Source organism: Bombina bombina, chromosome 3 (assembly GCF_027579735.1).
Source record: "Bombina bombina isolate aBomBom1 chromosome 3, aBomBom1.pri, whole genome shotgun sequence".
NCBI lineage: Eukaryota > Metazoa > Chordata > Amphibia > Anura > Bombinatoridae > Bombina > Bombina bombina.
Genome location: NC_069501.1, coordinates 428,655,123 through 428,678,832, shown reverse-complemented (window position 1 = coordinate 428,678,832; position 23,710 = coordinate 428,655,123). Strand labels below are relative to the sequence as shown.

The 23,710-nt window shown below is 36.5% G+C and overlaps 1 protein-coding gene across 2 annotated transcripts in view; it reads right to left on the bottom strand.

Annotated features, from left to right (window-relative positions):
• Positions 1-23,710, bottom strand: part of IRF6 (interferon regulatory factor 6) — a 73,433-nt gene that overhangs the window by 37,230 nt on the left and 12,493 nt on the right. For both annotated transcript variants that reach the window (XM_053706641.1, XM_053706642.1), the window contains exon 3: positions 19,996-20,200. In XM_053706641.1, coding sequence (XP_053562616.1) covers positions 19,996-20,200 — 205 coding nt within the window. The remainder of the gene's footprint in view (positions 1-19,995; positions 20,201-23,710) is intronic.

The window sequence follows — 23,710 nt, the reverse complement described above, 5'->3', positions numbered from 1 at the left end:
TAAATCAAGATAACAGAGTTTGTTTACTTTGTTCACAGGTGAAACTTAAACTGAAGTAACTACTGCTTAAATCGTCAATGAATAATTCAAATAATTCAAGGTCCCCCTCCCAAATTATAAAAGATATCGTCAATAAATTTGCGATAGAGCACCAAGTTCGCTGTCCAAGTTCCGCCATGAATGATTGTATCTTCAAGATGTCCCATGAATAAATTTGCATAGCTTGGGATGAACTTGGTGCCCATCACTATACCCTAGATTTGTAAGAAGAACTGGTCATCAAAGACAAAGGAGTTATTTTCAAGAATAAACTTAATGCATGATTTGATAAAGTCTATTTGTTCAATGCATAGTTCTCCTTCTTTGGTTAAATGATAATCTATAGCTTGTAGGCCCAGTTTATGTTTTATACTTGTATAAAGAGAGCAGACATCGCAGGTGATGAGTGCGTATCCTTCTTTCCAGTTAATGGTTTTTAAAGACTTCAAAAAATCTGTTGAATCTTTTAAGCATGATGGAAGTCTTATTACATATTGTTGCAAAAAATAATCTATGTATTATGGTATATTATCTGTTACTGAATCAATTCCAGAGATAATTGGCCTCCCTGGTGGGTTGATAAAACATTTATGGATTTTTGGCAAGTAGTAAAAAGTGGGTGTTCCTGGATGGTTTACTAGAAGGAATTCATATCCTTTCCTATTTATTATGCCTGTATTGTGAGCTTTTTTTTTAGAAGTTTTTCTAATTCTTTTTTCTGAGACTTAATGGGGTTGCATGAAATTTTACGATATGTGGTGGTATCCTCTAACAATCTCATTGCTTCTTTTTTATAGTCTTTTGTATCTGCCTGTTTTATAATTATATTTCTATTTGATTTTAGATTTTTTAAAGTCTCCCATTCTTTTTTATTTAGATTCATATATTTATTTTATGTCTTGTTTCAAAAGTTTCTGAAATAATTCAAAAATTCTTCCCTTTTTCAGTGGTGGGATAAAAATTAGATTTTACTTTAAAATTGGTTTGTTGAAAATTACTTTTATTTATTCCCTAGTAATGGAATTTTTTAGAAATTCTCTCTTTTGGGTGGCACTCCTAATAAACTTGTTCACATTAGAGTACTGAATTTATCAAGTTTTGCTGTTCCTCTTTTTAGTATGTTACATTCATCCTCCTTTAATTCAATTGAACTCAGATTAAAAATGCCTTTATTATCTCATTCGTTTTTGGGGGTCTCCCAAATCTTTCCCCTCTCATTATTTTTTTCATTTTTAATCTCTCTATATTTTGTAGGTCCTCCTCTAAAAAAGACTTAGAAGTGCCTGGTTCATTTTGCATTCCCCTTTGTCTCCAGGGTTGATGTGGTGTCTCACTGTGCCATTGGTCATAGCTATGCTCATCTATTAAAGGGGTGTAATGGTTTTGAGTTTGCATTTTCCAATGATTAGACTCATATCTTGGTTTAGACCAATTATTTTGGATTGGACAGTTATTATATTCAGACCACTTGTCCCTAGATGAATGTCTGTCTTGCAGATCTTTAACAGAAGTTTTTCTAATTTCTTCAATTAAAATCTTCATTACGATCTCAATTATTTTGATCATTTTTTGATTTGTAATTATTCCCCTTGGTGTACGTTTGTCTCTCCCTATAATGTGGTCTCCAATTGCTACAATTTGTTCTCTCAGTCTGTTGTGGTTTCCAATTACTGGTATAAGGCGCATTATATTATAAGGTGCATTATATGCTTCTATAATATTTTTACCATTATTACTATTTTTGTAATTCATATTGGACCTTGAGTCTCTCGAATTGTTTTTATTGTTCGTAATTTTATCATTTCTTTTTTTAGAGAACAATTTCCATTTTTACTGGGGGGCTTCTCAGCAACCAGTGAAGATTTACTATGGGTATTAAATCTATTTTCTTTCTCTATTGAATTGGAAATTTTATAATCAGATAAGTCGCTATTCATCTTTTTGTTTTTCACTTCTAATACGTCCTTTTAAACGTGTAATTATTTCATTTTGTAGGGATTTAAAAGTTTCATCATCACTGAAATGGGATAGTTCAATTTGTCTTCAAACTCCTGAGAGTAATATTTCTTGACTTCTAATTCTCATTAGGTTGAGAGAAGCATCCTTAAGGGTATTGTACCATTCATTTATTAGGGGTTCTTGTAATTCGAAGGTACAATCTTTAATAAATCCTAACCCTCTGGGAACCATATTTAAATTAAGATATCTCTGTATTAGCCGACTTCAAGTTTTAGTTTTAATTCTTTTGTCATTTTTCGACATCCTCACATATCTCTTTAATATCTGAGTAATCAAATGAAATATTCGTTATTTCTATATTTTCTATTTGTTCAATGTCAGATAAGATAGTTTTTCTACTAATGAAGATATCCATATAAAAAAATGTGTTACTGTGAATGAAACAAAATGTGTGTGTGAATGCAAATAGGTTTAGTGGGACCTCTATACAGGGGAGGGATGGAACAAAGATAGAATCCATGAGCACCTGCTCAACATTGAGCATGGCTTCATGGGACATCTTCTGTCAAGGCATTTTAAGGAATGCCACAATCAGAATACAAAAAGGTCTAAAATATTGGGGCCTAAGAAAAATAATGGGTGACTGGAGAGGTGGTGATCTGAATTAAAAAAAAACTTTTATTAACAGAGGCAGAATTAATCTTTCACTTCAAAACATTAGAAACATTAGGTTTGAATGCTGAATTAGATCTCAATTCCATTATGGAATAATAAATAAACGATTCAGTAAAACATAGCATAAAAAACAGCCATAAAAATAAAAATAATATAGAAAATAAAATTACAAAACCAACAATAAAAAAAAAAAGACACTGGGACACAAGCAATTTGTTCTTTCCTCTTTTTTTGTTTGATGTCCTCTGTAAATATCCATAGCATTGTAGATATTTTTTGTCCATTTTGGCAAACAAACTACAAATGGGTTTCATCTATTCCCTTAACATAATTTTTTATAAATGACATTTTGATTTACAAATAACGTTCATTTTTACATCTTACATTCTCCAATATACATTTGTGTATACTCCCTATTGACACTTTTTCGTTATTACCACTTAATATTTAAAACACATTTTCTATGCACACTAATATAAGTAAGCTTATTTTATATTTTCTTTGCGTATTCTGTAACGAACAGATAATTTAAACATCAATTTGATTAATTTTATTAATTTAATCATTTTGGTTTCACTCAATAGTTATGAGTTTTGCATATATGAATTTTATCTTTATTAACCAATTGTTGTTGGTACAATTAAAGATGAATTTCATAAACAATTTAGGACACCATATAACTATATTCTTCTTATGTGGCTAGATTTTTATTTACAGACTCGCCATTTTTGATGCTCAGTTTTTTAGATGCTCCGATTTTTATTTTTTATTGCTCAGACTTTCATTATATGTCCTTTTAAAGGATGACAATTGTCTTATTTATAGATAAACGTTAAAGCAAATTCACTCTGATTTTGAGAAAAATGGGAGGAGTAACAATCAAGGTAACAGAGAAAATATGGTGAGGAGGGATAAAAAAAAAAAAAACTCATCTTGAGAAAGGCTGTGGCAGCTGAAACGCGTTGGACTATGTTTATGTTTCAGTATTCCCCATACTAGAACTCCCTAAACAGAGCGCTCTGTGTCACTTTGGAGTTCACACAAGTGATTTTGCAAGGAAGTGCTGTTTTTGCAACTTTGTATTATCTCCACTCATCACACTGTATTAAGGAAATCAAGGAAACCAGGAAATCATGAGATTCACTCCTACCCTAAACACCCGGTAATCCAGCTTCCAGATTGGTTAAGAACCTGTCACATGACCCGGAAATCGTGAGTGCACATTCCAAGGTACACGCTACAACGCTGTATTTGCTTGTAACATAACAAGTACCATCGGAGGGTCGAGACCTGCTGATTCTAAGAGCCAAAGAGAAATGAAGAAACCTAGACAATAAGAGGTTTCTCATTTGTTCACTGTTGCACTTTCCACTGCACAACACTTATAACTTCATACCAAAGCAATATTTCAACTACATCATACTGGCAAATTGACCTTTTTATATTTTATAGACTGTTGCTTTGAACCTAAAAGAGTAACTGGTAAACAGACTTTTATATTTTATGGACTTTTTCTTTGAACATTTATATACAACTGACATTTTTTCTGAACATCTTTTATTTATTTTTATTATTTTGTTGTTGTTGAGTATTTGTGTATATAGACTCATATCTCATAAGAGTGTATTTATTATTTTATATTGTATTCATATATTTGTATAGTATCCACTACATTATTTGACCTCGCAGCAGCTTTTCTTTAGCGCACTCTATTTTCTGTGTTTTTAAGTATATTTTGGGATTATACTTTTTAGGGTTGCTTTTTAAAGTTTTTTTTACAGGGATTGTGTGTTTTTTTTTTAAGCAAAAATTTGTAACCTAGGTTTTCAAAATGATGACTATTGCCTAAAACAACTATAGATTTGCAGCATTTTTATGTTAGAGAATTAGCTTTTTGACTTCACTACAGAGCGTGGGACAAGAACTATTTTATATAAATACAAGATGTCTTTAATGTCTTTTTAAGGCATTTAAAGAGATTAATTTTACCTGCTGGTGTGCATTAAAAGAGACATTAAATCAATTTTTTTTCTTTTATGATTCAGATAGAGCATACAATTTTAAACAACTTTCTAATTTACTTATTTTATCAAATTTTATATTATTAAGTTTACGCACAACTATTAAAATACCAGAGAAATAGTCAGGGGGGTCTGTGGAGAGAACGTGCAGCACAAGGAAATATCTAGGTCCATGACAGAATTGGGCATAAGTGGCCAGTCTTTAGGGAAACAGGCAGGGATAGCTGGACAGAATTCCCAAGTCCTAAAAATCCACAAACTGAGAGACAGTTAGATTGATTGTAAAGTTGAATGACTAAGCCCAGTTTTTAAAAATACTCATAAAAACATGGTCTCTTTAAATCATTAAAAACTTTACAATTACACTTCTGTTTTAAAATACTTACCGCTGATTCTACGCCCGCATCTCCTTCAGTATTTAGCATATTGATAACGATCCGGCTTCCTCCAATCATTGTGTGCCCCCTTTGGCGTCCAGCTCGTAAGGCACACAACGATTAGAGGAAGCCGGATCGTCATCGATATGCTAATTACTGAAGGAGATGCGGGCGGAGGATCGGCGGTAAGTTTACAGTAACAAAAAGGTAAGTAAAAAAAAAAAAAAGAAAGAAGTGCAATTGTAAATTTTAATGACTCAACAGCTCAATGTAAAAAAAGGAAGATATTTTACCAAAAAGTGTCACCTTACAACAGTAATAGCTCTGTGAATAGTTATCCTTCAGCTACTGTCAGGTTGTCGGGGGGTGGGGGAGGGGTTATTTGGCCTGAAATATTTTATTTAAACTAAAACTAATTCAACAGTATGATGTGTACTTCCTACCATTGTTCACTTGCTGATAAAAAGAGATTTGAAAAAGTGCTCTTTTATGAAAAAAATATATATGTTAAAGTGAGCATAAAAATAAACAGCTTGTGTTAATAACAGCAAAAAAAAACAACTTGTTTTCTTGCTAAATGAGCATTTAGAAATTCTCAGTGTAGCCACTGTCATTAGTGAGATAAGGGAGCTACTATTATAAAATGCAAGTTTTAATGTCACATGATTTTTGCAGCATGGGCAAGAAACTGTCTGGAGCTTGTACGCGTGTTTCCTAGCAACCACTTGTTTGCTTTCCTGTAGAGACCAGAGACCCCCTTGTGGAGCTGTGACAGGAAGTAATTCAACCTGCATTAATTAAGTAAAAAATGAAATAAAATGGTAAAAAAACTTTTAAAATGATAGAATTATACATATTGCAATGCTTTCTATTAAAGTGATAGTAATCTTAGTGTTTGTGAAACGCTAGAATTTACCATTGGAACAAAAAAGGGGACTTTCAGTCATGAAGTATAAAATACTTCATGCTAAAAGTTCCTTTATTTGTCTGAAGCATTCGCCACATTAAGCTCCTCATGCAGCCCACGGCAGAACGCTATTTTGCAGTGAGGTGACGTTTCCACCTCTTAGCCAAAAGCTGTGTGGGCCAGCTGGCTCCATGCCGGATAGCTAGCACACTATTGGCTAATATCACCTCACAGCAAAATAGCGCTCTGCCGTGAGCGGCCTAAGGCACACGCTTCAGACAAATAAAGGAACTTTCAGCATAAAGTATTTTATACTTCATGACTGAAAGTCCCCTTTTTTGTTCCACTGGTAACTCCTAGCATTTCACAAATGCTAGGATTTACCATGAATTTAAGTATAACCCACTGCTTAGCGTTTATTTATTACAACAATTAAACAGACGGTTTTATATCTCATAAGGACAATTCACACAGCTCTATTGGTGGAGAGCATATGCCTCTGCAAGCCTAACAAGAAAAAGGACAGGTACATGCATACAAGGATGGAATATAGTTAGAAATATCCTCTAAGATAAAACCAAGAAAACAATGACTACAATGTACCTTTAACACTAAAATGAGCCTATAATATTGATGTTACCTGGAACGACTTTCTATAATGATGTCTATGCTCATTTTCCTGAGTTCCCAGTCATTTGTTGGATTATCTCATTAGTAGATAGCTTTATCAAGCGAATAGAGCAGATGCCAACACAAGCAGTGTCAGATACCTTATTCCTAAATGCAACAGATTTATCCTTCATGAATCCCGCAGGATGATAAATGCACAACATCTTGTGATGTTTAAGGAACACACTAACATAATAATACAATTATCTAAGTCATTAAAAGGAGCTTATTATTAAATATAAGGTTACTGTTTGTTTAATTGTGCAGAAGGGTTCAATAAAACCGTTAACGTTGCGCTCCCAGACAGAAGCACATATTTGCAAAAGACGACAAATAAAAATACTCAAGGATTGATTTCTCATTGGGCAAGGGCAAACCTTACAGCTCTATGGTTGGACAAACACACACCTATACAAACATGAAGCCAAACAGTGTTTTCTTTAGGACTTCTGTCATTAAGCCCTTAACCAGGGCCGCCACTAGAAATTTTGGGGCCCCTGACTTAACCATTGATCAGGGCCCCCCCTCCTTTGACATGTGCAATTTTTGACCAAGTGACTAAAACATATATGCACTTTATTCTTAAGTGTCTATTTAAACTTGGAAATGTTGTAAAGGTAGTAACATACACTGAAACACACTCACACATAAGGATTCACATATAGACACTCAAGCAAACAAACTCAGACACTTAGCACTTGTTTACATTGACCTGACAAGTAATGAGGTAAACTACAGTTTTGTAAAAAAAGGCGATTTAGAAAACAAAATATGGAGTTCTGATTATCTTTTTGTAAAGGAAGATGCCAACTAAATGATGGCAACAGCATGCAGTGGCTGAAAGGAAAGGCCCTGAACTGCCTAAACAATAATTTAAAGGTTAAATAGTAGATTGGTGACTTCCGGAAAGGTCTCATTAGTCTCAAAGTCTGTAGAAAGATGTGAATAATCAGTAGTAAGGTCAAAAATGTCCTAAAAAGGAACAGACAATGGACACACACACAAACTCAAACTTGCACATACACCCAAGAAAACACCAACAGAGACAGCCTCAGAAAACACACAAAGACATACATACACACCCTCACTGAGACATCCACAGAAAATACACACCCTCACAGAGACACCCATAGAAAATACACACCCTCACAGAGACACCCATAGAAAATACACACCCTCACAGAGACACCCATAGAAAATACACACCCTCACAGAGACACCCACAGAAAACACACACACACCCTCACAGAGACATCCACAGAAAACACACACACACCCTCACAGAGACATCCACAGAAACCACAGACATACACACACACCCTCACAGAGGCATCCAGAGAAAATACACAAAGACAAACACACGCCCACCCTCACAGAGACACCCATAGAAGAAGCTTAAAGACATATGCACACACCCTCACAGACATCCACAGAAAATGCACAAAGACATACACACCCACCCTCACAAAGATACCAACAGAAAAAAAATACATACACACTCATAGAGACACAAACCAAAGCACAAAGACATAAACACAGACACCCACAAAAACACTCACAGGAGGAAACATTTATGCACCTTGCATCCCCTAAATCAACAGTGTGTGACATGCATGATAAAAAAAAAAATGCAGAAATTAAGAGATCACTTTTTAAAGAATCATATTTGTAAATGTGCCAACAAAAATAATTCTGTGAATTCAAACTTGTACATTAATGATCTGGGTAGATGGCTAGATGAAGAAACGTACTTTTAAAAGGTTGACATATGTTTGTTTGATATTTTCCCCAACCAAGAGCACCACTTCAAATATAGTGTACAAATGTTCCCATCTGTCAGCTGTACTTGTGGATTTGAAAATGCTGTACTCTATATGATGGAACCATAATCTGTGGTACTCATACCATTAGATCTGGTTAAATGCAGGATTTAAGCTTGTTGGTATGCATTTCAAAATTAAGTCAGCTGTAGAGTAAACTGAACAGTTTTAAGTTAACCTGTCTCATTTCCAACACTGAGCAATCTTAGTCTGAGAGTATAACATGTTATGCAGATGTAAAAATCTTAGATAAAATGCCTCCTTGTATCTGGAAAGTCCTTTTATAAAGGGGCAGTAAACTGGAATGTAATATATATCATTTGTGTATTGAGGAGGAAACATTTCTGCATGGTTTTAAATATAGAATTTCTACAGCATTGTCAAATAATCATAAATACACTGCTGCTAAAAAAAATGTGTTTTTATGGATCCCTGGCCCCACCATACAACTACTACAACACTGAAGTTACAATCTTAAATTGCACAAAGAAATAAAAAACATTTGCTAAGTAATTCCTACCTCCTCTGCAAATGAAAGTGATCAGCCGTTCTGACTCAGGCACACACTCTACAAACAAAGTGCCAAGTCTGTCTCACACTGTGCATAGTGGTTTAGTGCACACTCAGAAATACTCTCAAATGCTAATACTTTACTCCTTGTAATAACATTTCCCATGCTCAATTAGCACTCTGCTGTAGTACCCACTGGTGGCTGCCAAAATTTAAATAATTTTTTTTTTTATTTTAGTTCTTGCCTCATGGGCCCCCCTAGCCCATTGGGCCCCTGACAGGAGTCACCCCTATCACCCCCTGATGGCGGCCCTGCCCTTAACGACCAAGGACATACCAGGTACGTCCTGCAAAAACTGTCAGCTAGTGACAATGGACGTACCTGGTACGTCCTTGGTCTAATTGAGTGCTTGAAGCGATTGCGGTCGCTTCCAGCAGCTCTCAGGGTATTGCAGTGATGCCTCAATATTGAGGCATCCTGCAATACCCTTTTTCAAGCATCCGATGCAGAGCGCGCCACTCTGTGGCCCTCTCTGCACCAGTAGCAATGGTGCCGATCGTTGGTGGGAGCTTAGCAGGGAGACAGGTGGGCGGCCCATCGCTATCCGGCATCTGGTTCCTGTATGTGCAATGTGCACGCCGGGAGCGTGCGGGGGCGCTCGCGAAGCAACCACTGCCATCAATGATCATTGAAATGCAAAGAGTGAGGAGAGTGTAAAAAAAAAATATATCAAAGGATCTGGGAGGGGCATCTGCACTACAGGAAAATCTATTGTTTTTAAAAAAAAAAAAAAAAGTACCCAAGGTTAGAGAGCTGGGTTTTTTTTTGGGGGGGGGGGGGAATCAGGGAGGTTGGGGGCTAAGGAGGGTCCATCAAAGATGAATAGATATTTAAAAAAAAAAAAAATTGGTGGGGACAATTGTGGGGTGGGGGAGTGAAGAGTGTTGTTTGGGAGGGATCAGGGGGTGGGATGTGTCAGGTGGGAGGCTGATCTCTACACTAAAGCTAAAATTAACCCTGCAAGCTCCCTACCAGCTACCTAATTAACCCCATTCACTGCTGGGCATAATACAAGTGTGGTGTGTAGCGGCATTTAGCGGCCTTCTAATTGCCAAAAAGCAATGCCAAAGCCATATACTCTATGTCTGCTATTTCTGAACAAAGAGTATCCCAGAGAAGCATTTACAACCATTTGTGCCATAATTGCACAAGCTGTTTGTAAATAATTTCAGTGAGAAACCTGAAATTGAAAAATTTAACTTTTTTTCATTTGATCGCATTTGGCGGTGAAATGGTGGCATGAAATATACCAAAATGGGCCTAGATCAATGCTTTGGGTTGTCTACTACACTACAGCTAAAATGAACCCTACAAGCTCCCTAATTAACCCCTTCACTGCTGGGCATAATACATGTGTGGTGCGCAGCGGCATTTAGCGGCCTTCTAATTACCAAAAAGCAACACCAAAGCCATATAAGTCTGCAATTTCTGAACAAAGGGGATCCCAGAGAAGCATTTACAACAATTTGTGCCATAATTACACATGCTGTTTGTAAATAATTTCAGTGAGAAACCTAAAATTGAAAAATTTTACTTTTTCTAATTTGATCGCATTTGGCGGTGAAATGGTGGCATGAAATATACCAAAATGGGCCTAGAGCAATACTTTAGATATTCCCTTTATTATCCATTCCTCAGTTTTGTATAATCAACACTGTTATATTAATATAATTTTTACCTCTGTGATTACCTAATACCTTCTAAGCAAGCCTCTGCAGTCTGCACCCTTATTTCAGTTCTTTTGACAGACATTTTAGCCAATCAGTGGTGACTCCTTGGTAACTCCACAGGAGTGAGCATAATGTTATCTATATGGCACACGTGAACTAGCACTGTCTAGTTATAGAAAACCTGTAAAAATGCACTGAGATAAGAGGCGGCCTTCAAGGGCTTAGAAATTAGAAAATGAGCCTACCAAGGTTTAGCTTTCAACAAAGAATATCAAAATAACAAAGCAAATTTGATGATAAAAGTAAATTCGAAAATTGTTTAAAATTGCATGGCCTATCTGAATCATGAAAATGTCATTTTGATTAGACTGTCCCTTTAACGACCAAAGACGTGCCTGGCCCATCCTCTGGTGTTTCAAGCGCTGGAAGCGATCGTGATCGCTTGCAGATGCTTTCAGGGTATTGCAGTGATGCCTCGATATTGAGGCATCCTGCAATACCCTTTTTTAACCAACAATGCAGAGGGAGCAACTCTGTGGCCCTCTCTGCATCAGCCAGCGATGGTGCCGATTGTTGGTGGGTGGGAGCCATAGCAGGGAGGCAGGTGGATGGCCCATCGCTGGAGCAGTTCCGGGAGAGAGGGAAGGAAAAGAAGGAAAAGAAGGAAAAGAAGGAAAAGAAAGAAGGAAAAGAAAAAGAAAAAGAAAAAGAAAAAGAAAAAGAAAAAGAAAAAGAAAAAGAAAAAGAAAAAGAAAAAGAAAAAGAAAAAGAAAAAGAAAAAGAAAAAGAAAAAGAAAAAGAAAAAGAAAAAGAAAAAGAAAAAGAAAAAGAAAAAGAAAAAGAAAAAGAAAAAGAAAAAGAAAAAGAAAAAGAAAAAGAAAAAGAAAAAGAAAGAAAAGGAAAGAAGAGACTTATTTTAGTACTGGCAGACTTTCTGCCGGTGTTTTTATCCCTTTAAATGGACACTAAAACCCAAATGTATTATTTCATGATTCAGATAGAACATGCAATTGTAAGCAACTTTCTAATTTACTCCTATTATCAAATTTTCTTTGTTATCTTGCTATCTTTATTTAAAAAGCAGGAATGTAAGCTTTAAGAGCTGGACCATTTTTGGTTCAGTACCTGGGTTATGCTTGCTTATTGGTTTGCTAAATGTAGCCACCAATAAGCAAGCACTATCCATGGTGCTGAACCTAAAATGGGCTGACTCCTTTAAATTCCTGCTTTTTAAATAAATATAGCAAGAGAACAAAGAAAAGTTAATACGAGTAAATTAGAAAGTTGTTTAACATTGCATGCTCTATCTGAATCATGAAAGAAAAAAAAATTGGGTTTGGTGTCCCTCTAAGTAATATTTATAAATAGAATTACATTGCAGAGTATTACTCTGCCCCCGCATGTCTACTGCCACAGGCTGACAACATTTTCTGTGGAAAACGCTGATAAGATATTAAATATGACCCGCTTTTCTGGTGCAAAGAACAAAGGAATGCCTTATATATTTATTTAGGGATTCAAATTTGCAAAACCGTGTTTAAAGACAGTTGCTTGAAATTATTTTTGAACATAGAGAGTCCCTAAATGTATCATTGAATGAGTTTTGCAGAATAAAAAAACATCCTTATCACTCAGTAGCTACAGGATTTCTCTTTCCCACAGTTCCAGCTGCAAAGTTCAAACTTTGTTTTATGACGCAGAAACACAAATAAGTTTCACATAACTTTCTACTAAATATAGATGGCTTTGAAAATGACCTTCACATAAGAACTATTGTTAAACCTTTCCAAATATGGGAACACAATTCAATTATTTTTTTTCCCTTATGCACACACTGACCAAGAAAACATATAAATATCCAGTTCTCACACAAAAGAAAGACCCAGTTGGAAAGAATTTGACAACCTTGCTTTAAAACTAGAATAAAATCACATAAAATAGCAACTTCTGTGACTTAAAAAGGAGCATTATTATTTTATTTAAATATATTAAATTGCATATAATCATTTATAAAAAGATTAAACACATAATATATGTTTAGCACAACTGACAGTGCAGTAGATATGGATCCAGTATAGAATTCACCTCATAAGAATCATCCACCAGGGTAGAAGGCAAGTCCAAAATATTATTAAATTAAAAAGGCTCCCAATTTACAGGAGTTTTGAAATTTAAGTGAAGTTTTGGGGAGATAGTCCCCTTTTATAGCACATACATACATGTGTGTATGTGTATATATATATATATATATATATATATATATATAACATAATTTATGTAAGAACTTACCTGATAAATTCATTTCTTTCATATTAGCAAGAGTCCATGAGCTAGTGACGTATGGGATATACATTCCTACCAGGAGGGGCAAAGTTTCCCAAACCTCAAAATGCCTATAAATACACCCCTCACCACACCCACAATTCAGTTTAACGAATAGCCAAGAAGTGGGGTGATAAAAAAGTGCGAAAGCATATAAAATAAGGAATTGGAATAATTGTGCTTTATACAAAAATCATAACCACCACAAAAAAAGGGCGGGCCTCATGGACTCTTGCTAATATGAAAGAAATGAATTTATCAGGTAAGTTCTTACATAAATTATGTTTTCTTTCATGTAATTAGCAAGAGTCCATGAGCTAGTGACGTATGGGATAATGACTACCCAAGATGTGGATCTTTCCACACAAGAGTCACTAGAGAGGGAGGGATAAAATAAAGACAGCCAATTCCTGCTGAAAATAATCCACACCCAAAAATAAAGTTTAACGAAAAACATAAGCAGAAGATTCAAACTGAAACCGCTGCCTGAAGTACTTTTCTACCAAAAACTGCTTCAGAAGAAGAAAATACATCAAAATGGTAGAATTTAGTAAAAGTATGCAAAGAGGACCAAGTTGCTGCTTTGCAAATCTGGTCAACCGAAGCTTCATTCCTAAACGCCCAGGAAGTAGAAACTGACCTAGTAGAATGAGCTGTAATTCTTTGAGGCGGAGTTTTACCCGACTCAACATAGGCAAGATGAATTAAAGATTTCAACCAAGATGCCAAAGAAATGGCAGAAGCTTTCTGGCCTTTTCTAGAACCGGAAAAGATAACAAATAAACTAGAAGTCTTACGGAAAGATTTCGTAGCTTCAACATAATATTTCAAAGCTCTAACAACATCCAAAGAATGCAACGATTTCTCCTTAGAATTCTTAGGATTAGGACATAATGAAGGAACCACAATTTCTCTACTAATGTTGTTGGAATTCACAACTTTAGGTAAAAATTCAAAAGAAGTTCGCAACACCGCCTTATCCTGATGAAAAATCAGAAAAGGAGACTCACAAGAAAGAGCAGATAATTCAGAAACTCTTCTGGCAGAAGAGATGGCCAAAAGGAACAAAACTTTCCAAGAAAGTAATTTAATGTCCAATGAATGCATAGGTTCAAACGGAGGAGCTTGAAGAGCTCCCAAAACCAAATTCAAACTCCAAGGAGGAGAAATTGACTTAATAACAGGTTTTATACGAACCAAAGCTTGTACAAAACAATGAATATCAGGAAGAATAGCAATCTTTCTGTGAAAAAGAACAGAAAGAGCAGAGATTTGTCCTTTCAAAGAACTTGCGGACAAACCCTTATCTAAACCATCCTGAAGAAACTGTAAAATTCTCGGTATTCTAAAAGAATGCCAAGAAAAATGATGAGAAAGACACCAAGAAATATAAGTCTTCCAGACTCTATAATATATCTCTCGAGATACAGATTTACGAGCCTGTAACATAGTATTAATCACAGAGTCAGAGAAACCTCTTTGACCAAGAATCAAGCGTTCAATCTCCATACCTTTAAATTTAAGGATTTCAGATCCTGATGGAAAAAAGGACCTTGTGACAGAAGGTCTGGTCTTAACGGAAGAGTCCACGGTTGGCAAGAGGCCATCCGGACAAGATCCGCATACCAAAACCTGTGAGGCCATGCCGGAGCTACCAGCAGAACAAACGAGCATTCCTTCAGAATCTTGGAGATTACTCTTGGAAGAAGAACTAGAGGCGGAAAGATATAAGCAGGATGATACTTCCAAGGAAGTGATAATGCATCCACTGCCTCCGCCTGAGGATCCCGGGATCTGGACAGATACCTGGGAAGTTTCTTGTTTAGATGGGACGCCATCAGATCTATTTCTGGAAGTTCCCACATTTGAACAATCTGAAGAAATACCTCTGGGTGAAGAGACCATTCGCCCGGATGCAACGTTTGGCGACTGAGATAATCCGCTTCCCAATTGTCTATACCTGGGATATGAACCGCAGAGATTAGACAGGAGCTGGATTCCGCCCAAACCAAAATTCGAGATACTTCTTTCATAGCCAGAGGACTGTGAGTCCCTCCTTGATGATTGATGTATGCCACAGTTGTGACATTGTCTGTTTGAAAACAAATGAACGATTCTCTCTTCAGAAGAGGCCAAAACTGAAGAGCTCTGAAAATTGCACGGAGTTCCAAAATATTGATCGGTAATCTCACCTCCTGAGATTCCCAAACTCCTTGTGCCGTCAGAGATCCCCACACAGCTCCCCAACCTGTGAGACTTGCATCTGTTGAAATTACAGTCCAGGTCGGAAGCACAAAAGAAGCCCCCTGAATTAAACGATGGTGATCTGTCCACCATGTTAGAGAGTGTCGAACAATCGGTTTTAAAGATATTAATTGAGATATCTTCGTGTAATCCTTGCACCATTGCTTCAGTATACAGAGCTGAAGAGGTCGCATGTGAAAACGAGCAAAGGGGATCGCGTCCGATGCAGCAGTCATAAGACCTAGAATTTCCATGCATAAGGCTACCGAAGGGAATGATTGTGACTGAAGGTTTCGACAAGCTGCAATCAATTTTAGACGTCTCTTGTCTGTTAAAGACAGAGTCATGGACACTGAATCCATCTGGAAACCCAGAAGGGTTACCCTTGTCTGAGGAATCAAAGAACTTTTTGGTAAATTGATCCTCCAACCATGATCTTGAAGAAACAACACAAGTCGATTCGTATGAGATTCTGCTAAATGTAAAGACTGAGCAAGTACCAAGATATCGTCCAAATAAGGAAATACCACAATACTCTGTTCTCTGATTACAGACAGAAGGGCACCGAGAACCTTTGTAAAAATTCTTGGAGCTGTAGCTAGGCCAAACGGCAGAGCCACAAACTGGTAATGCTTGTCCAGAAAAGAGAATCTCAGGAACTGATAATGATCTGGATGAATCGGAATATGCAGATATGCATCCTGTAAATCTATTGTGGACATATAATTCCCTTGCTGAACAAAAGGCAAGATAGTCCTTACAGTTACCATCTTGAACGTTGGTATTCTTACATAACGATTCAATATTTTTAGATCCAGAACTGGTCTGAAGGAATTCTCCTTCTTTGGTACAATGAAGAGATTTGAATAAAACCCCATCCCCTGTTTCGGAACTGGAACCGGCATAATTACTCCAGTCAACTCTAGATCTGAAACACATTTCAGAAATGCTTGAGCTTTTACTGGATTTACTGGGGCACGGGAAAGAAAAAATCTCTTTGCAGGAGGTCTCATCTTGAAACCAATTCTGTACCCTTCTGAAACAATGCTCTGAATCCAAAGATTGTGAACAGAATTGATCCAAATTTCCTTGAAAAAACGTAACCTGCCCCCTACCAGCTGAGCTGGAATGAGGGCCGCACCTTCATGTGGACTTAGAAGCAGGCTTTGCCTTTCTAGCTGGCTTGGATTTATTCCAGACTGGAGATGGTTTCCAAACTGAAACTGCTCCTGAGGATGAAGGATCAGGCTTTTGTTCTTTGTTGAAACGAAAGGAACGAAAACGATTATTAGCCCTGCTTTTACCTTTAGATTTTTTATCCTGTGGTAAAAAAGTTCCTTTCCCACCAGTAACAGTTGAAATAATGGAATCCAACTGAGAACCAAATAATTTGTTACCCTGGAAAGAAATGGAAAGTAAAGTAGATTTAGAAGCCATATCAGCATTCCAAGTTTTAAGCCATAAAGCTCTTCTAGCTAAAATAGCTAGAGACATAAACCTGACATCAACTCTGATAATATCAAAAATGGCATCACAGATAAAATTATTAGCATGCTGTAGAAGAATAATAATATCATGAGAATCATGATGTGTTACTTGTTGCGCTAAAGTTTCCAACCAGAAAGTTGAAGCTGCAGCAACATCAGCCAAAGATATAGCAGGTTTAAGAAGATTACCTGAACACAGATAAGCTTTTCTTAGAAAGGATTCAATTTTCCTATCTAAAGGATCCTTAAACGAAGTACCATCTGACGTAGGAATAGTAGTACGTTTAGCAAGGGTAGAAATAGCCCCATCAACTTTAGGGATTTTGTCCCAAAATTCTAATCTGTCAGACGGCACAGGATATAATCGCTTAAAACGTTTAGAAGGAGTAAATTAATTACCCAATTTATCCCATTCTTTGGAAATTACTGCAGAAATAGCATTAGGAACAGGAAAAACTTCTGGAATAACCACAGGAGCTTTAAATACCTTATCCAAACGTTTAGAATTAGTATCAAGAGGACCAGAATCCTCTATTTCTAAAGCAATTAGTACTTCTTTAAGTAAAGAACGAATAAATTCCATTTTAAATAAATATGAAGATTTATCAGCATCAACCTCTGAGACAGAATCCTCTGAACCAGAAGAGTCATCAGAATCAGAATGATGATGTTCATTTAAAAATTCATCTGTAGGGAGAGAAGTTTTAAAAGATTTTTTACGTTTACTAGAAGGAGAAATAACAGACATAGCCTTCTTTATGGATTCAGAAACAAAATCTCTTATATTATCAGGAACATTCTGCACCTTAGATGTTGAAGGAACTGCAACAGGCAATGGTACTTTACTAAAGGAAATATTATCTGCTTTAACAAGTTTGTCATGACAATCAATACAAACAACAGCTGGAGGAATAGCTACCAAAAGTTTACAGCAGATACACTTAGCTTTGGTAGATCCAGCACTAGACAGCGATTTTCCTGTAGTATCTTCTGGCTCAGATGCAACGTGAGACATCTTGCAATATGTAAGAGAAAAAACAACATATATATAAAGCAAAATTGATCAAATTCCTTAAATGACAGTTTCAGGAATGGGAAAAAATGCCAAAGAACAAGCTTCTAGCAACCAGAAGCAATGAAAAATGAGACTTAAATAATGTGGAGACAAAAGCGACGCCCATATTTTTCGCGCCAATAAGACGCCCACATTATTTGGCGCCTAAATGCTTTTTGGCGCCAAAATGACGCCACATCCGGAACGCCGACATTTTTGGCGCAAAATAACGTCAAAAAATGACGCAACTACCGGCGACACGTATGACGCCGGAAACGGAAACAAATTTTTTGCGCCAAAAAAGTCCGCGCCAAGAATGACGCAATAAAATGAAGCATTTTCAGCCCCCGCGAGCCTAACAGCCCACAGGGAAGAGTCAAATTTTTGAAGGTAAGAAAAAATGATTAAATCAAATGCATTATCCCAAATATGAAACTGACTGTCTGAAAATAAGGAAAGTTGAACATTCTGAGTCAAGGCAAATAAATGTTTGAATACATATATTTAGAACTTTATAAATAAAGTGCCCAACCATAGCTTGGAGTGTCACAGAAAATAAGATTTACTTACCCCAGGACACTCATCTACATGTTTGTAGAAAGCCAAACCAGTACTGAAACGAGAATCAGCAGAGGTAATGGTATATATAAGAGTATATCGTCGATCTGAAAAGGGAGGTAAGAGATGAATCTCTACGACCGATAACAGAGAACCTATGAAATAGACCCCGTAGAAGGAGATCACTGCATTCAAATAGGCAATACTCTCCTCACATCCCTCTGACATTCACTGCACGCTGAGAGGAAAACCGGGCTCCAACTTGCTGCGGAGCGCATATCAACGTAGAATCTAGCACAAACTTACTTCACCACCTCCATCGGAGGCAAAGTTTGTAAAACTGAATTGTGGGTGTGGTGAGGGGTGTATTTATAGGCATTTTGAGGTTTGGGAAACTTTGCCCCTCCTGGTAGGAATGTATATCCCATACGTCACTAGCTCATGGACTCTTGCTAATTACATGAAAGAACACATATATATATATATATATATATATATATATATATATATATATATACACACACACATACACATTATTAAAAAAAAAATCCCCTTTATAATTTCATATGCTAGCATTTGTAATCACCATACTAGTGTCCGTTTAAAATGTAAAGGCATTTAAAATATGCCTTTTAGTGTTCAGTAATTTATCCATGTTTGCACGTTGCTCTTCACCACTTTAAAGGGACATAATAATGCAATAAAATGCTGTAATCCTTTTGTTGTTATTGCACCAATGTTTGCTGATATTTGCAGTACACATGGGTTACTCACAGATAAGTAAACTCAAGAGCCACAGTGCATTGCTGTTTTTGAGCAGAGCATGGTGAGATAGCCAATCAGCAATAGCGTACGAACATTGCTGTCAATCATCAACCATGTCAGCTCACCAGTAAGCCGGGTGGTGCGAGAGAGTTTTGTGTTGAATTCCTTTGCAGGTGTTAGTTTTCAGCAACCATGTGTGAAACAGCAGAATGCTGTAATCCATTAAAGCATTTTATTATTGCATTATAATCTCCTTTTTAAGGGACATAGTATTAAAAGAAGTTATACCATACTAGAACAGTTGAAAAATTAAGCATTAACCCCCTGGTTAAGGGGTCAAATACCCCTGCTGCACTCAGAGAACCATACATACAGTATATGTTCTCCAGTCAATACAGCAGGAACAGAGCAGGTGGGCATAGGGTACAAGGTTTTGCCTATGTATTTAACCAGTGAACAGGAATTAAATTCTTAGTTTTGTTTTTGTTTTAACAAATTCCCCTAACAAAAAATACAACAGTTTATGTTGTTAAACAACCAAAGAGGGAGAGACCTTTGAAGTAAGTCTAAATATTCATCACAGTTATCACTAAAAGATTGCAGGACTTTGAACAATCTGCGTATGTAAACATATAAAATGTGCTAAATGTTTCTTTCAATCCCAAATTATTCATAAAAAAACAAACAAACATATTTTACCAATAAAAAAAGTTAATGAATATCTAATCTGAATACACATTTAACAAAAAAAAAACAAACACACCGGTAAACGTTTAAGCACAAAAGCCACAATCCATAAACACAGTATGAAAATACATAAATAAAATAAGATATGGTTAAGATCATTTAGCACTAACCTGGATTGATTATGGATCCCTGGGGCTGTGAAATGTCACAAACCTCATAGATTTTAATGGGATTCATTGGAACTTCTTTAGTACCATCATACATCAGTTTAAACTCCCGGCTTTTGTTAAGTGCACAACGCAATTGGGCCTTCCATTTAGCTGGATCTGGCTCATCACTTCCTTCTTGGTATTTCCCAGTTTCCACCGCCCAGGCCTGATGAGGTACATAATCAAAAGGAGAAGGAATTGTGATTTTTTTTTAGCTTTAAAAAGGACATGAATGTAAAAATGAATGTTGGTTTTAAATGCATACCTAGGTGGGCTCAGGGGGCAGCAATGCACTACTGACAGCTAGCTGGTGATCGGTGGCTACACATATAGCTCATCATTAGCTCACCTGATTTGTCCAGCTAGTCCCCAGAAGTGCATTGTTGCTATGAAGCTGACTTTAAAGTGATGGTAAACTTTAACTAATCAAATGCCATATATGTAGTCTTTGCCATTGAAAAAAAGTATAATGTGTACCTTTTTTTGTTATTAATCCATCTGTGAAATGGTTAAATTAGTTCATATAGTAATGCTTCTATTGCAATGTTATTCCGGCCCACTTGGGTGAACTCAGTGATTATTACAGTGAACATCCAATTAACATGTGTGTCGTATGACATTCTTGAAGTCCAGCCCCTTTAAAGCAAAGGAACAGACAATATATGTGTGTGTGTGTGTGTGTGTGTGTGTGTATGTGTATGTGTATGTATGAGATATATATATATATATATATATATATATATCAAACACACTTTTTCATTGCAACATTCTTATAGTCCTAAATATACCATCACTTTAAGTATGTGTTTAACCCTATTACAGGAGTTAGAACATGTTGTTATTGCAGTACTGCTTCTATGAGTAAAGTATACTAGAACAAGAGCTTTTGCATTAGAACATAATCTGTCCCTAAAGCCAGTCCCTTTTCAGATATAGCTTTATAATATATAAAGATTTAACCTCATTTGTAGGTATGTTGTTTCAGGTCGTTGCACTAATGCAAATACACTGTATTTGTTTGTTATAATTAATGTTTCTGTTGATTAATAGACAAAGTGGCCACCTATATTCCCCTGTATCTAGAATAATGTAGCAGCCACCAAAAAGGCAATATCTTTTTATATCAATCCGCTAACATCAGTGGGTTAGCTGATCACCCATTAAAGGGACATTAAACATTCATTGTTTTTTTTATGTAAAAATTGTGCTTTGTCCCGCGCTCCCTAGGAGTTCTCAAAAAGCAAAATCTGTAACTTGGGTTTTCAAACTGTTGCACATTGCCTACACCAGCTTTTTGATTAGCAGCATTTGTACATTATAGAGTTTGCATTTTGTCCCCTTTTCTTTGTTCTCTTGGTATCTTTTGATGAAAAAAAGAAAAATAAAAATTGGTTCCAACTTGAATATATTAAATAAGGGACTTTTGTTATGACTGCATATCAGGGTCCAAAGTACAAGAGAATTATAATTATTCTGTACTTCGGACCCTGATATGCAGTGATAATAAAAGGTCCTTTTTTAAATATATTCAAGGCTGGAACCAATTCTTCAATTTTTCTATTCATATATATGGAAGTAGCTACTCCTCAGTTCAGTGCCTGAAGCGTTTGGTGCCGTTTTCCCACAATTTAAATTTTGTATCTTTTAAAGAAAAGCAGGGGTGTAAGCTTAGGGGCGTGCATGTGTCTAGAGCACTAGATGTCAGCACTGTTTCCTGTCATATACTGCTCCAAACACCTACCTAGATATGGCTGAATCACAAAAACATTTTAGGTTTCATTTCACTTTAAAGTGACATTAAACCCAAACAATTTCTTTCATGATTCAGACAGAGAATACAATTTTAAACAACATTCCAATTTACTTCTATTATCTAATTTGCTTCATTCTTTAGATATCCTTCGTTAAATAAATAGCAATGCACATGGGTGAGCCAATCACATAAGGCAAATATGAGCAGCCACCAACCAGAAGCTAATGAGCCTATCTAGATATGCTTTTCAGGAAAGAATATCAAGAGAATGAAGCAAATTAGATAATAGAAGTAATTTAGAAAGTTGCTTAAATTGGTATTCTCTATCTGAATCGTGAAAGAAAAAATTTGGGTTTAATGTCCCTTTAAATGACTTCCACAAGAATTCAACAGGTTTTTTTTTTATATATATATAAAAAATAAGCAATACAAAAAAAAAATAAAAAAAAAATAAAAAAAAAAAATTATGGGCTATATAAGTAGATCATCTACAAAACATTTATGCAAAGAAAAAAAATGAGTGTATAATGTCCCTTTAACAAATAAATGTGTGATATTTGTCATTAATATGTCTCTTTAAAAAGGGACATTTCATAGCATACAAATGCTAGATACAGTATAATGATGCATTCAAAGCAAATATTAGCCCAAGAATAATATGTAGATCTATTTTTTATTTTTATTTGTTTAACCCCTTAGTGACCAACGACGTATGGGGTACGTCCTGCAAAAAAATGCAGTTAATGACCAAGGACGTACCCCATACGTCGTTGGACTTTGAAAGCAGTGGAAGCGATCCTGATAGCTTCCAGCTGCTTTCATGTTATTGCAGTGATGCCTCAATATTGAGGCATCCTGCAATAACTGTTTTTAGCCATCCGATGCAGAGAGAGCCACTCTGTGGCCCTCTCTGCATCGGCTACCGATGGCCGTTATGGTTGGTGGGTGGGAGCTCATCCAGGGAGGCGGGTGGGCAGTTATTGGTGGAGGAGGGGGGAGGGATCTAGTGCGGGTACGGGCGCGTGCACGGGCGCGCGCGTGCACGTGATGTCTATCAAAACAGCATCAATATGCTGTAGATCTGGAGGGTGGGAGAGAGGACTGGGGAGGGTGGGATTTTGAAATCAAGGCATCAGGGAGAGGGTGGGGGGCAGCTACACTACAGAAATAAATAAAATATTTTAAAAAATTAAAAAAATAAAATACATTATTATTTTTCAAACTGGGTACTGGCAGACAGCTGCCAGTACCCAATATGGTGCCCAATAAAGGCAGAGGGGGGGGGGGTTAAAGAGCTGTTTGAGGGGGGATGAGGGAGGTTGGGGGCTAAGGGGGGTCTTACACAGCAGAAGAATTATTATTATTATTTTTTTAAAAACCTAAAACTTTTATTTTAGTACTGGAAGATTTTCTGCCAGTACTTAAGATGGCGGGACAATTGTGGGGTGGGGGAGGGAAGTGAGCTGTTTGGGAGGGATCAGGGGGTGGGATGTGTCAGGTGGGAGGCTGATCTCTACACTAAAGCTAAAATTAACCCTGCAAGCTCCCTACAAGCTACCTAATTAACTCCTTCACTGCTAGACATAATATACGTGTGATGCACAGCAGCATTTAGCGACCTTCTAACTACCAAAAAGCAACGCCAAAGCCATATATGTCTGCTATTTCTGAACAAAGGGGATCCCAGAGAAGCATTTACAACAATTTGTGCCATAATTGCACAAGCTGTTTGTAAATAATTTCAGTGAGAAACCTAAAATTGTGAAATATTTAAAGTTTTTTTTAATTTGGCGGTGAAATGGTGGCATGAAATATACCAAAATGGGCCTAGATCAATACTTGGGGTTGTTTACTACACTACACTAAAGCAAAAATTAACCCTACAAGCTCCCTACATGCTCCCTAATTAACCCCTTCACTGCT